Below are 15,745 nucleotides of genomic sequence, written 5' to 3'. Positions count from 1 at the left end.
CCAATTCAACTAGCAACACATCTTTCGGGAAGAGTGGGAGGAAACCAGAGCACCCGGAAGAAACCCACGCAGACACGGGGAGAACGTGCACACACCGCACAGACAGTGACCCAAGCCGGGAATCGAACCTGGGACCCTGGAGCTGTGAAGCAACAGTGCTACCCACTGTGCTACCGTGCTGCCCAATTGTACAGTTTCAGCATCACTTCCCTACTTTTATGCTCTATCCCTTTAGCTATAAAGGCCAAAATTCCATTTGCCTTCCTTATTACCTGCTGCATCTGTATGCTAGTTTTCTGAGATTCCTCTGCACTGAAGCACTCTGAAGTTTCTCTCCATTTAGATAACCAGTTGCCTTTTAATTTTTCCAACCAAAATGGATAGCCTCACACTTATCTAATTAAACTCTATCTGCCAAATTTTGGCCAACTCACCTAACCTATCTATATCCATTTGTAAATCCTATTTCCTCATTGCAACTTACTATCCCACCTATTTTAGTGTCATTGCAAATTTGGCTATAGTACCTTAAATCCTGACATCCAAGTCATTAATATATATTGTAAATAGTTGGGGTCTGAGGACCGAACCCTGTGGCACTCCACTAGTTACATCTTGCCAACCAGAGAAAGACCCATTTATCCCAACTCTCTGCATTCTGTCAGTTAACCAGTCTTCTACCAAGTTAATAAATGACCCCTAATCCCATGTGATCTTACGTTGTGCACTAACCTCTTGCGCAATACCTTAACAAATGACTTCTGGAAGTCCAGATATATTACATCTACAGGATGCCCAGTATCCACTTGGCTTGTTACACCTTTGAAGACCTCTAGCAAATTCATCACAACAATTTACCCTTCATAAAGGTTTACTCTAACCTTTCAAGACTTACTCTTGTGCAATAACTGAAAGACAGACAATGGCAAAGTTGAAATAAAAATAAATGTGTGATTCTGAGTTTATGCGCTTGGATTCCCAGGTTTGATACCTGGCCGGAGCTGATCGTCACAAAGGCATAGTGGTGTTGAAGGTTGTTCAATGGGCTGTTATGAATTGTGCTCTTGCTCACTATTGATCTGAAAATAAACTTGTATGGAGCTTAACCAAACCTGTGATACCTTCTCCAAGGCTGACTGACCTGTAATCATTCACTCACATGCTCAAACATCAAGAATGATCACGTTGCTGGTATGGTACCAGAGGGCCATTGGCACCACGGAGCTGTTTGCTTGCAAATCTGATTAGCTGAAGGTGTCTAATGTCACCCATGTTCCAAACACTGAAGATTAGAAATGTTATTTGTACTAGAAAAGATTAACGTCTTTCAGATAGGACCCACATACATACTGCACTCCTGTCAGCGAAGTACAATGGCCACTATGTTAACCCAACCCTGTGAGTTTGTATTGTGTCCTATGATTCTGTTTGGTCAGTGCAACTCTTCCAAGTACCTCACTTTGCTGGTGGAAAATAGTCACAAACAGAAGTTCTTGCTAAATTTTAGCAGAATCTAAACCTTAAAATGCAGTTTTTATGTAGCTAAGGCTAATATCAATAGTCTCTCTGATTGTGTCGCCTTTTATCTGTTCCTTCCCTCATTCGAATAATTTCTTCTCTTTGTACTGCTACAAGAGCTTGGCCTTACTTCGGGTTCAGCGAATATTGAATAACAACCTTCTGGCAAATGGCAACAACACCAGTGTTTCAGTTATGTTGTTTCCTCCTGGCTGCGAGCGTTTCATCACTGGTGAGCAGAAGTGAAGCTTAAGAAATCCTGGTTATTCTTGGAGCCCGCAATAAAAGTTGGGTTGTTTTCAGACATTGTAACTTTGTTCCTAACAGTTGGGTGATGAAACAGGTCAGTGTTTCAGTGAGATACACGGTTTGTTTGGCTGCAAAACAAGGGCATGATTTTCAAGGTCAGCTGCTTACAAAAGACAAATGAGAGCACTTTGCTTAAACATGAATCTAAGCTTTGACTTTTTCATTAGGTCTCTTTTCCCAGGACTGGAGGGAAGATTTCTAGCTGAGAATCTGAAGCTGAGCATCCTGTCTGTCCTGAGGGAAGCTGCCGAAAGCCGAGGTAAAACACTTGATGCATGACTCTCGCTATTTGCAGCAGCCAGAAACAGGACTGGTTTAAAAGCCATTCAATTGCTTGTATGCATTTCATTGAGTTTCTGCAGCAGAGTATCCTATTAGATTGTTATAATGCCAGTCTGCGTAATACCTCAGTGCAGGGAAGAACTGGGACTCTCTGTATTGCAAATATGCGGTTTTGTCAGTTAGATGGGGCGGGTTTTGCATGCTGAAGAGTTCATAAACTGTTTCTCGAAAGGCATCAGGGAGGGATAGATGCAGAAAATTACTCCGTTGTTTTGGGGAATTCCCACTCGAGCCCTGGTGGGTGAAAGAGCTGCAATTTAGGTCAGGACCAAATTACGTTACCATCCAAGCTACGTCAGGCCAATGGAATAAAATGGCCTGGCGAGAGATAATGGGCTGGAATCAACGCCCCAACCCGCCACATTTCTGCCCTGACCCACGGGCCGGTTTCTCCGTTACGCCAGCTGGTCAATGGGGTTTCCCATTGTGGGGCAGCCCCATGCCGTCAGGAAACCCCAGGGTGCCGGCAAAATGGAGAATCACGCCGGCGGAGAATCCTGCCCAGCGTCTATGGTAGGTGTTCCCACGTTCTTGATCTTCAGAGGGAGAGAAAGGAACTTTCCCTTATTCTCAATAACTTTGGCAGCCTTCAGCAGCAAATGCCCTGAGTGGGTGAGTTCTGGCACTATATACCTGTCCTCCATTGGCAGATTCCTGGGCCCAGATATAATAAGCGTGTCCAAATCATGACGTACTTTTACACAGAGATATTTTCTGTGTTTTAACACAGAATTCAGGAATGCTGGGGGGGTTAGAGTTCACTGAAATTTTAACTGCAGCACCTTTCTTAATGACCATGGATGTGATTTTAACGCCCCATTGCATCGGCCCATAACCTGCTATTCCTGGGGAATAGAGGAAGAGCCCTTAACGGGGTTCGCACCGAACACCGAACTGAGCACGATGCATCTGGCCCGCCACATGATCTGCTTCACACCCTCGCTGAGCGTGAACCAGACTTGCATATTTAAACGAACCTCGAAACTCACTGAAGTATGTTCAGCCCATTTGAGGCCAGATTCTCTTCGATTCACCAGCCCGCACCAGGCGCAGTGTGAGGTAGCCTGAATCAACAAAAACAGAAACCAGACATGATGCCCATGCCGGGGGTTCGAAGGCTATTCGTGCCCCCGGGTGGTCGGGAAAAGGGTGCTGTCCCCTTGCATCTAGTAGTGCCAGAGCACGATGCCATTGTGCCAGGGAACAGTACCAGCGTGCCAAGGGTCTGAGAAGTGAGCATTGTCATTAAAGGTGGCGCATGGAGGGGATGGGGGTCTGAATGGGGCGCATGAAGGGGGTGCCTGAAGGTGGAGGGGGCTGAGGGCGGTGCATGAAAGTGGGGGGGGGGGGGGGTTTTGACAGGGTTGCATTGAGTTGGATGGACTTGAAGGGGATGCATGAAGGGGGCGGTCCTGAAGGGGGTGCATAAATAAGGGGGGCTTGGAAGGTTGGGGCCTGAAAGGGGGTGGGGGGGGGGAGTTGCGGGAAGAAACTGGTTATCCTGCAAGACAAGGGGCATGAGTTCAGCAAATGGAAGGACATGGACCTGGGCAACTGACAACCCATTTTGGACAGGTCATCTGGATGAAGGTGCAGTGGATCCTCACCTCTAAAGCAGACCAACCTTGCAGTCAGTCATGGCTACTCCTGGCCCTTCCCTGCGATTTCCATCGCTCTTTTCATGAAGTGGAGAGAGGGGAATCGTAACTCGGGCATCCTCCCCCTGTGCATCTTCTCCTACTCCCTTTTGTTCTGGGCTCTCTTTTGTGGGGACACGAAGAGGATATTGTGAGAAAGATGCCTGGTTGGCCGGGGGTCTACAGCAAGTTGCATATGTGGGCACCACATCTAGATAGGAAGGGGTTGCAAAAAGGAATACTGGAGGTTCTGAGAAAGCTGCTCGGGGATCTGATGTTAGGAGGCTGTGAGGTGACAGTGAGTGCATTAATGGTGCATTGTAAGGATGCCTGATGGGACTGATGCCAGGGAGAGACAGATGGGAACTTACCCTTGCAGCTTGTGGGAGGTCATTCATTTTCTTTTGCCATTGGACGCAGGTCCTCCTGTCAGGCTGCTGGCACTGACTGTTACAGCCACCACGACTCAGGTGGAATTAGTCACGTTACTTTGGAGTCTCCTTCTCACATATGGGTACAGGGTACAACACTTCCCAAGTGTTCAGAAGACTGTTCAGGTCTTCCTCCAGGAAGCGAGGAGCAGTTCTCCACGTTGCCATCCTCCTGGCTTGATTCGGGAGTGAGTACAGGGGGCCATTTAAATGCAGCTCCCCCTTGTTTTTTTCAAAAATATTTTTATTCCCCTTTTCACATTTTCTCCCAAATTTGCACCCACCAACAAACAATAATCAGTAACGAATGTAATGTCAATCCCCATATCAATAACAACGATCCCATCCTCCCACCAAACCCCAAACATTAGCCTGCATGTTAACATAAACAAATGACAAAAAAGAATCACCCATAGTCACCATTAACGCACACAGTCATCCCCCCCCAACTAATGTTCGATGTTATCCAGTTCTTGAAAGTGCATAATGAATAATGCCCATGAATTGTAGAACCCCTCCATCCTTCCCCTCAGTTCAAACTTAACCTTCTCAAGAGTCAAGAATTCCAACAAGTCCCCCCCGCCACGCCAGGGCACAGGGTGGAGAAGCTCCCCCTTGTTAATGGTGCATGGCTGAGCTCCAGGTCGAGCAAATCAGACACCTGGGGACTGCAGCTCGGTGTCTTTCATGTGGAGGTTCATTTATTGCACTAACTGGGAAAATTGCGATCAGTTTCTTAGGTTCCCCATCAGCAGAAACAGTTTCTCTCTCCAACCATATACATTCCTTTCAAAATCATAAAAACTTCAATCAAATCACCCCTTGGACCTTCTAAATTCCAGGTAATAGAAGCCCAGTTCATATAAACCTGCCTCATAACTAACCCTTGGATCAATGGCAATATTTTGGTGAATCTTATGTTGTACTCCTACTAAGGCCAGTGTATCCTTATTAAGGGGTCATACATAGGGTCGGTTAGCTTAGTTGGCTGGACAGCTCGTTCATGATGTGGAGCGACGTCAACAGCACAGGTTCAATTCCCACACAGCCGAGGTTATTCCTGAAGGCCCCGCCTTCTCAACCTCTCCCCTCGCCTTCTCAACCTCTCCCCTCGCCTGGCTCAGGTTAAATCACCACCAGTCAGGTCTCATCCAAAAGGGGAGAGCAGTCTATGGTTCTCGGGAACTTTCATTTCACTAAGGGACAGTGCCCAGACTGTACGCAAAACCCTATCTGTAGTCTAACCAGGACTTTGTATAACTGTTGCAAAATACCCTCCCCTTTATATTCTACTAATTGTAAAGGTCAGCATTCCACCAATATATCCAGAAAGTGCTGGAAAATCTCAGCAGCTCTGGCAGCATCTGTGGAGAGAGAATCCGGAGTTAATGGCTGGGATTTCCCATCCCCGAGTTGGCAGACACTGCTATGACGGATGCGGCGAGCCAGACAAACAGCCAATGACTTTGGCAGGTCTGGATGATCCCACTGGTGGGCGGGGCCAGAAAATCCAGTCCAGTGGTTTAAGTCCAATTTGACTGTTCCTCAGAAACAAATGTTTTTATTTCAGACTTCCAGCATCTGCAGTATTTTGCCTTTATTCTTACATGCCACTAGCCCTTTTGATTGTTTATGTACCTAACTAATACACTTCAGTGATCTGTGGACCTGGACCCCTTAAATCCTTTTGGACCTCCACTGTTCCTAGTTATTCACTATTTGAATAATACTCAGATTTTCCCCTTTCAGTCCAACATGGATGAACTCAGACGGGCCTCTGTTGAAATTGTTTTGTTGCATCTACTCATCTAACCTGTCAATGTCTCTGTAATTTTATGCTACTTTCTGCACTACTTACAGTGTCACCAATTATTGTGCCAAACTTCCATTTCTGATTTTCTATTTTGTTATTCAGTTAAGAAATACAGCGAATAATTGAATAGGTCTTTGTGGGGCACCAGTGGGCACTTTGTTCCATTTTGAATGTGCATCCACCATCCTTACTTTATATCTTCTACTGTCTAAACTGATTACCGAATTGGCCCAGTAGTTTACCTTCAATTCCATCAGCTTTAAATCTAGCTAAGTCTCCCAAGTGGAAACTTATCGAACATCTGCTGGAAATTCATAGGCACCCATGAATGTCCCCCTGTCCACTACTTCAGTTACTGCCTCAAAAAAATCAGTTTGTCCGACATAACCTACTCATTACAAATTCATTTGGCTCTCTATGAAATGCCCTGAGATTATGAAAGGTGTTATATAAATGCAAGCACATGGATTTTCTATTGGTCTGTGCCAATTTTGTTTTTTCAATTGTTCTTAATTTTATGGTCTTTCCTGTGTGGTTCTGTAATCATCCATTTACCTCTGAGGACTTTGCAGAACGATTACAGTGGAATATTTCATGTCAGCCTGATCTTGGGGATGCAGATAGGTTAAGTGAGTGAGAAAAGACCTGGCACATGGAGTACAAGGTGGGATTTTCCTCCCCTTCTACAGCGTGGTCAGCGGCAGTGGACGGATCGCCAGTGGCTGGCGGCAGGACCGTCTGCTCCTGCCATTGTCACCAGGGTTTACCATCGCCACTGCGGAACCTGCACCAGGGGTGCCCCATCAGCGTGAATGGCCAGAAACTCCCATCCATAATGCTGGAAAATGTGAAATTGTCCATTTGGGCAGGAAGAATAAAAATGAAGAATAGTGAGCGATTGCAGAGGGTTTTGGGTGCCCTAGCGCATGAATCACAAAAGGGTAGAGTGCAAGTACAGCAAGTAATTAGGAAAGCTAATAGAATGTTTTAATTTATTACGCGGCAAATTGAATATAAAGGTATGAAGGTTATGCTTCAGGACACTGAACAACCATGTCTGAAGTACTGTGTTTAGTATTGGTCTCCTTCAATGAAGAAAGGATGTAAATGCCTTGGAAGCAGTTTTTAAAATTAATTTACGGGAAGTGGGCTTTGCTGACTCGGCCAGCATTTATCGCCAATCCCTAGCTGCCCTTGGGAAGATGGTGGTGAGCTGCCTTCTTGAACTGCTGCAGTTCTTGAGGTGTAGGTACACCCACAGTGCTGTTAGGGAGGGTATTCCAGGATATTTACCCAGCAACAGTGAAGGAACGACAATTTTTTCCAGTCAAGATGGTGAGTTGCTTGGAGGGAACCTCCAGGTGGTGGTGTTCCCATGTGTTTGCCGCCCATGTCCTTCTGGATGGTAGTGGTCGTGGACTTGGAAGGTATTGCCTAAGACCTTGGTGAGTTCCTCTAGTGAATTTTATAGATGCTACACACTGCTGCCAAGGTTCAACGGTGGTGGAGGGAGTGAATGTTTGTGAAAGGGGTACCAATCAAGCAGACTGTCATGGATAGTGTCGTGAGTGTTGTTGGAGCTGGACTCATCCAGGCAAGTGGAGAGTATTCTATCACACTCTTGACTTGTGCCTTGTAGATGGTGGTCAGGCTTTGGTAGTCAGGAGGTGAGTTACTAGCTGCAGTTGTTAGCCCAAGCCTGGATATTGCCTAGGTCTTGCTGCACTTGGATATGGACTGCTGTCCATGAAGTAGCTGAAGATGATTGACCTAGGATACTGCCCTGAGGAACTCCCGCTGTGATGTCCTGGAAATTAGATGATTGACCTCCAATCATCACAACCAGTGAAGGATTTTCCCCGATTTCCATTGAGTCCAGTTTTGCTAGGACTCCTTGATACCACACTCGGTCAAACGCTGCCTTGATGTCAGAGAAGTTTTACTAAACTAATGCCAGGAATGGGCGGGTTGCCTTATGGGGAAAGATTGGACAGGCTAGGCTTGTATCAGCTGGAGTTTAGAAGAGTAAGAGGCAACTTGATTGAAACATAAGATCCTGAGGGGTGTTGACAGGGTGGATGAGGAAAGGCTGTATGCTCTTGTGGCAAAATCACCAATTTAAGACAGAGCTGAGAAGAATTTCTCTCTCCTGAGGGTCAAGTGTCTTTGGAATTCTCGTCCTTAAAAGGCAGTTGAAGCAGAGTCTTTCAATGTTTTCAAAGGGTGAAAGTTTATCAAGAATAGGCAGGAGGTTGCAATCAGATCAGCGATGATCTTATTGGATGGCAGAGCATGCTTGAAGGGCCGGGTGGCGTAGTCCTGCTTCTAACTCGTTTGTTCATATTTTCAGGTGCAAATCTTGAAATGTATAACAACCACACAGATAAGAAGCCAGAATTCCAGCTGGATGTGCAAAATACTGGGATATTTGGCTATGGTCTCACCATGTCCCAAATCCCAAGAAAGAGTCATTTTTACAGGATAGATGTCTCTGTTATTTCGAGTGTCTCTGAACATCTGCCACAATAGACATGCTATGAGCTTCAGCATGGTGCCTTGTTGATGTTAGCGTATCGTCGCACTCATACTGTTTTTCACTTTTTGGGGAATGGTGGAAGGATTTCCGAGCTAATTATCCTTCCATGGCCAACAAGTCCTGGCTTTGGACTTGAACCCGGAGCTTCTGGTCCTGCGGTAGGGGCGCTACCACTGTGCCACAAGGCCTCAACATGGTACCTTGTTAATACGTTACAAGACTAATATATTCCCCACAAACACAACATAAGGTTTTTTTTAAATGGGTAGATTTTTGTTTGTCAGTAGGTTATGTGCATCACTTACAGAAAGTTGTCCTGGTACACAGGTGTGCTTGCTTCATAGAAGTAGAATTGGCAGATCTTCTGTGGTTTTACACCTTCAGTTGAAACTCACACTGGGAATGATAAGGGGCAGGGGGTGGAGGGGCACAGGGAAAACACAAGTAAAATCTCTTCTCACTTTAAAAAAAATATAACTATTTTAATTGAATCTTACATTTGTACACTGTACGGGAAATGATTGAAATGGTTCTTATTTACATGTTTTTCTTTCTTAAGCACTCCCTCTTCTCCCCTGCTTTTTTGCTCCCCTCCCCCAACATACCCCTCCTCCCCTTTTCTGTTATTTGGGCTCCGTCATGGGCCCTTTCTTCCCCGTAGGTGTTATAATCTATCTTTCGTCTTGTTTATGTTTCTATGGCTTTGTGGTGATGATGGGGGGACCCTCTGGGATGGGGGGACCCTCTGGTCCCCTCTTCGGTCTTTCTCTGAGTGCCCTCCAGCTATTTCCTTGGCTTCCTCCCTTGCTGCTTCCCCCTCTTGTTCCTGTCTGCTTTGTGTGGTCCTGTTGGTTCCTATTGGTCCCCCGCCCTCCTTCCTTCTCTCCCCACTTCTGCCATAATTTGGAACCATGAAAAAAATGGGCCAGAACCAGGGGCGAAATTCTCCCCCAACGGCGCGATGTACGCCGACTGGCGCCAAAAATGGCGCCAACCAGACGGGCATCGCGCCGGCCCAAAGGTGCGGAATGCTCCGCATCTTTGGGGGCCGAGCCCCAACATTGAGGGGCTAGGCTGGCGCCGGAGGGATTTCCGCCCCGCCAGCTGGCGGAAATGGCGTTTGTTGCCCCGCCAGTTGGCGGAAATGGCGTTTGTTGCCCCGCCAGCTGGCGTGGAAATGCGGCGCATGCGCGGGAGCATCAGCGGCCGCCGACAGTTTCCCGCGCATGCGCAGTGGGGAGAGTCTCTTCCGCCTCCGCCATGGTGGAGGCCGTGGCGGAGGCGGAAGGGAAAGAGTGCCGCCACGGCACAGGCCCGCCCGCGGATCGCCCTGCGCTCCCCCCCCAGGACCCCGGAGCCCGCCCACGCCGCCTGGTCCCGCCGGTAAATACCAGCTTTGATTTACGTCGGCGGGACAGGCAATTTCTGGGCGGGACTTCGGCCCATTCGGGCCGGAGAATTGAGCAGGGGGTCCCGCCAACCGGCGCGGCCCGATTCCCGCCCCCGCCCAATCTCCGGTACCGGAGACTTCGGCGGGGGTGGGATTCACGGCGGCCAACGGCCATTCTCCGACCCGGCGGGGGGTCGGAGAATGACGCCCCAGATTCCACACCAGTTTCTAGCCTGCCTGCTACAGCACAAGGAACTATGCTGAAAGTCATAGCCTGCGTGCCCCTTTTACAGAGCAGCAGCCTTTTCTTTGCCCAGGCCCAGAAATTTTGAGCCCTGTCTGTTATCGGCCCGGGTAAGAACTCTCGATGGGTGATTGGTTAATTTATGTGGGAGTACAGTTTAAAACCCGAACTGCCCAGTTATTTGCAGTTCAATGTCTGCCAACACATACTTGCACTAGTGAGTAGAGGTATTATTTGGCATTTGGTAGCACTTTTCGGAAAATAATAATCTCTGCGCTAATGTAATGTACGTGCCAACAGGGATCCTGCTGTCTACTTAATGATTTAAGTGCACTTGTTTTTAATGTGGATCCTATGCTCAATGATACTCATAACAGAAAATCATGTCCAAACAAAAGCTCATTTTCAGTGATACTAAACAGAGATTGCTAATGGTTCCAGTGATTATTTACAAAGCCATTATCTGGCTTTAGAATTGTATGGATTTTAAACTCCCTTTATCCATATGGGTTAAATTACACATCTATTCCAGTCACTCAGTCTAATTACTATGAAATCTTAGCCTAATTATTTTGCTGGTACTGCATCATTATTTTCCTGGTTTTTGTGCTAACACTTTGAGGGGTAAGATCCACTTTCAGGATCCTTAGTCTGCACTCTTCTTGAAGCACTTTCTTTTCTATTAAAAGCTAGTGACATCGAAACAAACCTGTTGGACTTTAACCTGGTGTTGTAAGACTTCGTACTGTGCTCACCCCAGTCCAACGCCGGCATCTCCACATCATTTTCTATTAAAAAGTAAGCAATGCTTCCTGTGTAATGAACGATAAATTTGTCTCGTGAAGTTGGGGGGAAGTTGTTTCATTGAGAATATGAGGATGGATAGTTTGAGGTTAATCCTACTGGGGAAAAGCACCCTTTCAGGTACGGTATGTTAAACACGACAATGTGCTTGGTAACTAACAGCCTGAAGCTCAATATATATCCAGTGGTATCATAAGTAAGTTAATTAGTGCTTTATTCTGCCTCAATGTGCAGTCTAGATTGTGGATGGAAGAGACTTTGACTGGAATCTTATGCTCTCACTGGTGGGAGGGCGTGTGATTACAGTATGGTGCTGGACCAGAATTCCACTGCCTTCCCCCCTCTGCCAGAATTAAGGTCTGGGCGGGAAAGCCCATGGTTGACCTTCCTGTCCTGCCATTAATTGAGGCCTTGAAGTGGCCAATTAAGAACTATTTAAGGGCTTCATCCCACTGCTGTTGGTATCCTGCAAATTAATTCTCAAGGACAATATTATTGTGAGCACAGTAAGAAGTCTTACAGCACCAGGTTAAAGTCCAACAGGTTTGTTTTGAATCACTAGCTTTCGGAGCGCAGCTCCTTTCTCAGATGAATGAAGAGGTGGCTGGATCCCGGTGCCCACCCCAGTCCAACGTTGGCATCTCCACATCAATATTGTTGTGAGTAAAGTCACTTCATCTGATGAAGGTGCAGCACACCAAAAGCTTGTGATTTCAATTAAACCTGTTGCACATTAACCTGGTGTTGTGAGACTTCTTCCTGTGCCCACCCCAGTCCAAAGCCAGCGGGCGGGATTCTCCACTTCCGCGCCGAAGTGCCCACGCCGTCGTGAACGCCGTCGAGGTTCACGACGGCGTGAAACGGCCCTTATCCCGACCGTTTCAGGGCCCGATAATGGGCTAGGAACGGGGCCGCGTCATCTATAGGGGCAAGCCCTGACGCAGCGCCGCATACATGACGCGGCCGGCGTCAACCTGCGCATGCGTGGTTGCAGTCCTCTCTGAGTCCGCCCCGCAAGAAGATGGCGGACGGATCTTGCGGGGCCGCGGCAGGAAGGAGGTCTTCCTTTAGAGAGGACGGCCCGACGATCAGTGGGCACCGATCGCGGGCTGTCCCACATTTGAGGTATCCCCCCGGTGCAGGCCCCCCCCCCCCCCAGCATTCCCGCACTGTTCCCGACGGCAACGACCAACCAGGTGTGGACGGCACCGGGGGAACCCGCCGTGTTGGGCTGGCCGCTCGGCCCATCCAGGCCTGAGAATAGCAGGGGTGCCGGAGTATCGTCATTTTGGGTGTCTCGGGCGATTCTCCGGCCTGCGGCCCGCGGAACTCGACGGGGCCATTCCCGCCGCTTGGGAGAATCGCGGGAGGGCGCCAGACCGGCGTCGTGGGAAATTTTGGCGGCCCAGGCGATTCTCCCAACCGGCGCGGGAGTGGAGAATCTCGCCCAGCACCTCCACATCATTTCTCTGATGCTGCCAGACCTGCTGGGTTTTTCCAGCACTTTCTGCTTTTATTTCAGGTACCTAACATCTGCAGTACTTTGCTTTTATCTTACTGTGTTGATCACTGCCCTGGATTTGTTTAAAACTTTTTTTTTTCCTGCAGCACCATCTGCCGCAGAAATCATTTGAAAGTTGATTGATTTTGTGCATCTGCAATCTGACTTTTGCATTAACTAATCATATGAATTCCCATTCAACTCGCTGAAAGTCCTAGTTAATGTAGTATCTCAAGTTTCTACCAGAATATTATCCATCCATATCATGTTATGTTTTATATTTATTGAAATAAATTTAGAGTTGTGAAATGAAAAAGCTTTTTCACACAGTGAGCAGTTTGGGTCTGGAATACACTGCCTGGAAGTGTGATGGAGCCAGGTTCAATCAAGGCATGCAAGAGGGCATGAGATGATATCTAAAGGGCAGGAGAATTGCACTAAGTCATTATGCTCGCTTGGCGGGCCGGTGCAGACACGGTGGGCCAAATGGTTTCCTTCTGCGGCGTGAAGCTTCTGTGGAAGCAGGGGCTGTTGCTGTGCCTGTTCAGAATTTCTTTTCAGGCGTGGATTAATGTAATTCACACCTGCTTGTCAGAGTGGGTTCTACTATTCAAAAAAGGATTGCCTACTACTTTTTGAGTTTTTCTACAGACTATATCTCAAAGTCAAATTGCTTTGATTAATTATGCCTGTGGTTTCTTAGGACAATTGCATGGTATAACAAGTTGGGCAACATAAAATCTGCCCAGGTGATAAATATAATTAACATTGACCACTGCGCTGTCTTCAGTTAGTGTATTTCATTAAGGTTATTTGTGTCCTGTGCAATACTCAATATAAGCATCCTTTCAAACTCAATTTGTGACAATGCTCATGCCTTTGTCTACACTCGCTGTCCAGTGGTCACTGACTTTTCTTGAGTCTGCTCTTTATTTCTTGCAGTTTTGTTTTTTGGGGAGGTGGGAAACTTGCTTGTGTTGGGCACCAAGGCAGTTGTGAGTCTATGAAATCTAGTTTGATCCTTAGTCCTGTATTTTTCAGTTACTTTTCCTATTTGGTTCATTGAGTTGAGTATTTTTTTTTAACCTCGTGTCTGAAAGGTGGGGTTCCATAGAGACTGAGATGTGTTCAGGACAAAATTACCAAGGGAAGAGAAGAATTTTCAATACTTTGACTCAAAATAGTTGTTATTTTTTTACCTACTACTTTTATCCATTTTCCTTTCGAAGCAATTGATACCTTACAGTAAATTTAGATTAGTAGCTTATACTTTTAGCTTGAGCTACACACACTGTCAATGTGGTGTTTTCCCCCCCCCCAATTTTCCAGTGAGATTGTGAGTATCCACCATTCATCTCTGTACTGCAGAGGATTTGCTGACCTGTCCACACAAAGGCTGTAACAATTAGACAGAGTTAGTTGTAGTGTGGTCTTCAACATGACGAGGAGATGAATTATGTGCTTCAGAGAGGGCAAGCTCTGTTAAGTTGAAGCCAGACACCTCCGCTCCCCTTGGCAATGGTAGGAGGCTAAAAGCAAATTACTGCGGAAGCTGGAATCTGAAACAAAAACAGAAAATACTGGACAATCTCAGCAGGTTTGACAGCACCTGTGGAGAGAAAAGAGAGCTAACATTTTGAGTCTGGATGACTCTGTCAAAGCTGGAGAGAACTGGAAATGGGGTCAGATTTATACTGTAGTGGGGTGTGTGGAGCGGTGGGGCTGGATAAGGGGCCAGCGATAGGTGGAGATAGACAAAGATGGCGAGGACTGAAGACAAAAGGAATGTAAATGGAGATGGTTAAGGCTATGAAGGCTGCTGATAGTGACACCTAAAGAGATAAAAATGTGTGAATGGCAGAACAAAGTTCATTCACCTGAGGAAGGAGCTGCGCTCCGAAAGCCAGTGATTCGAAACAAACCTGTTGGACTTTAACATGTAAGACTTCTTACTGTGCCTACCCCAGTCCAAAGCCGGCATCTCCACATCAGAACAAAGTTGATCAGTGTGTCAAAGGGCAACTAGGAACAGTTTTCCCAAGTGGAGTGGGGGGAAAGGAACAATGGTGAGGTCAATGGAAGAAATGAAATAAAAATAAATTGATGGAAATAAAAATGGGGTGAAGATGGAGGAGAGAGTTTACAGTCTGAAGTTGTTGAACTCAATGTTAAGTCCAGAAGACTGTCACGTGCCTAATCGGAAAATGAGGTGCTGTTCTTCCAGTTTGCGCTGGACTTCACTGGAACCTTGATGTCCTAAGATGTGCAGGTTAGGTGGATTGGCCATGCTAAATTGCTCTTCGTGTCAAAAAAAAAGGTTATGTGGGGGTTACTGGGTTATGGGAATGGGGTGGCGGTGTGGCTGGTGCAGACTTGATGGGCTGAATGGCCTCCTTCTGCACTGTAAATTCTGTGATCCTATGATTGCAGCATGCCAAGGACGGACAAGTGGACATGAGAGCAGGACGGTAAGTTGAAATGGCATGGGGCAGGAAGGTCTAGGCCTGTTTGCAGACGGACCAAAGGTGTTCTGCAAAGCAGTCACCCAGTCTGCGTTTAGTCTCTCCAATGTAGGGTAGACCGCTTTGGGAGTAGCAAATGCAATAGACCAGATTGAAGGAGGTGCACATGAAGCGTACTTCACGTGAAAAGAGTGTTTAGGCCCTTGGATGGTGAGCAGAGAGGAGATAAAATGGGCAGGTGTCACACCTTCCGCGATTGCATGGAAAGGTGCCTTACGAAGAGGGTGAAGTGTTGGGGGTTATGGAGGAGTGGACCTGGGTATCCCGGAGTGAACGGCCCTTGTGAAATGCTGATGGGGGAGTGAGTGTCAGATGTGTTTGACGGTGGAATCAAGCTGGAGTTATGGAACTGGTGGAGGATGATACTTTGAATACGGAGGATGGTGGGGTGAAAATTGAGGACAAGGGGGACCCTATCCTGGTTCTGGGAGGGAGGAGAGGGGGTGAGGGCAGAGGTGTGGGGGCTGGGCCAGACACGGTTGAGAGCCCTGTCGACCACAGTGGGTGAGAATCCACGATTAAGGAAGAACAAAGACGTGTTAGCAGCACCGTTTTGGAAAGCGGCATCATCAGAACAGATGATACAGAGGTGAAGGAACTGGAATAATAGGATGGAGTCCTAACAGGATGTGTGGTGTGAAGAGCTGTAGCCGAGGTATTGTAGTAGTTGGTGGGTTTGTAATGGGTACCAGTGGACA

The 15,745-nt window shown here is 47.1% G+C and overlaps 1 protein-coding gene across 2 annotated transcripts in view; it reads left to right on the top strand.

Moving 5' to 3' along the window:
- Positions 1 to 15,745, top strand: part of sacs (sacsin molecular chaperone) — a 155,715-nt gene that overhangs the window by 99,825 nt on the left and 40,145 nt on the right. For both annotated transcript variants that reach the window (XM_072476859.1, XM_072476858.1), the window contains exon 9: positions 1,995 to 2,086. In XM_072476859.1, coding sequence (XP_072332960.1) covers positions 1,995 to 2,086 — 92 coding nt within the window. The remainder of the gene's footprint in view (positions 1 to 1,994; positions 2,087 to 15,745) is intronic.

Source organism: Scyliorhinus torazame, chromosome 15 (assembly GCF_047496885.1).
Source record: "Scyliorhinus torazame isolate Kashiwa2021f chromosome 15, sScyTor2.1, whole genome shotgun sequence".
NCBI classification, from domain to species: Eukaryota; Metazoa; Chordata; class Chondrichthyes; order Carcharhiniformes; family Scyliorhinidae; genus Scyliorhinus; species Scyliorhinus torazame.
Note: the sequence above shows the minus strand (reverse complement) of the source record. Positions and strands in the feature narration are given on the sequence as shown.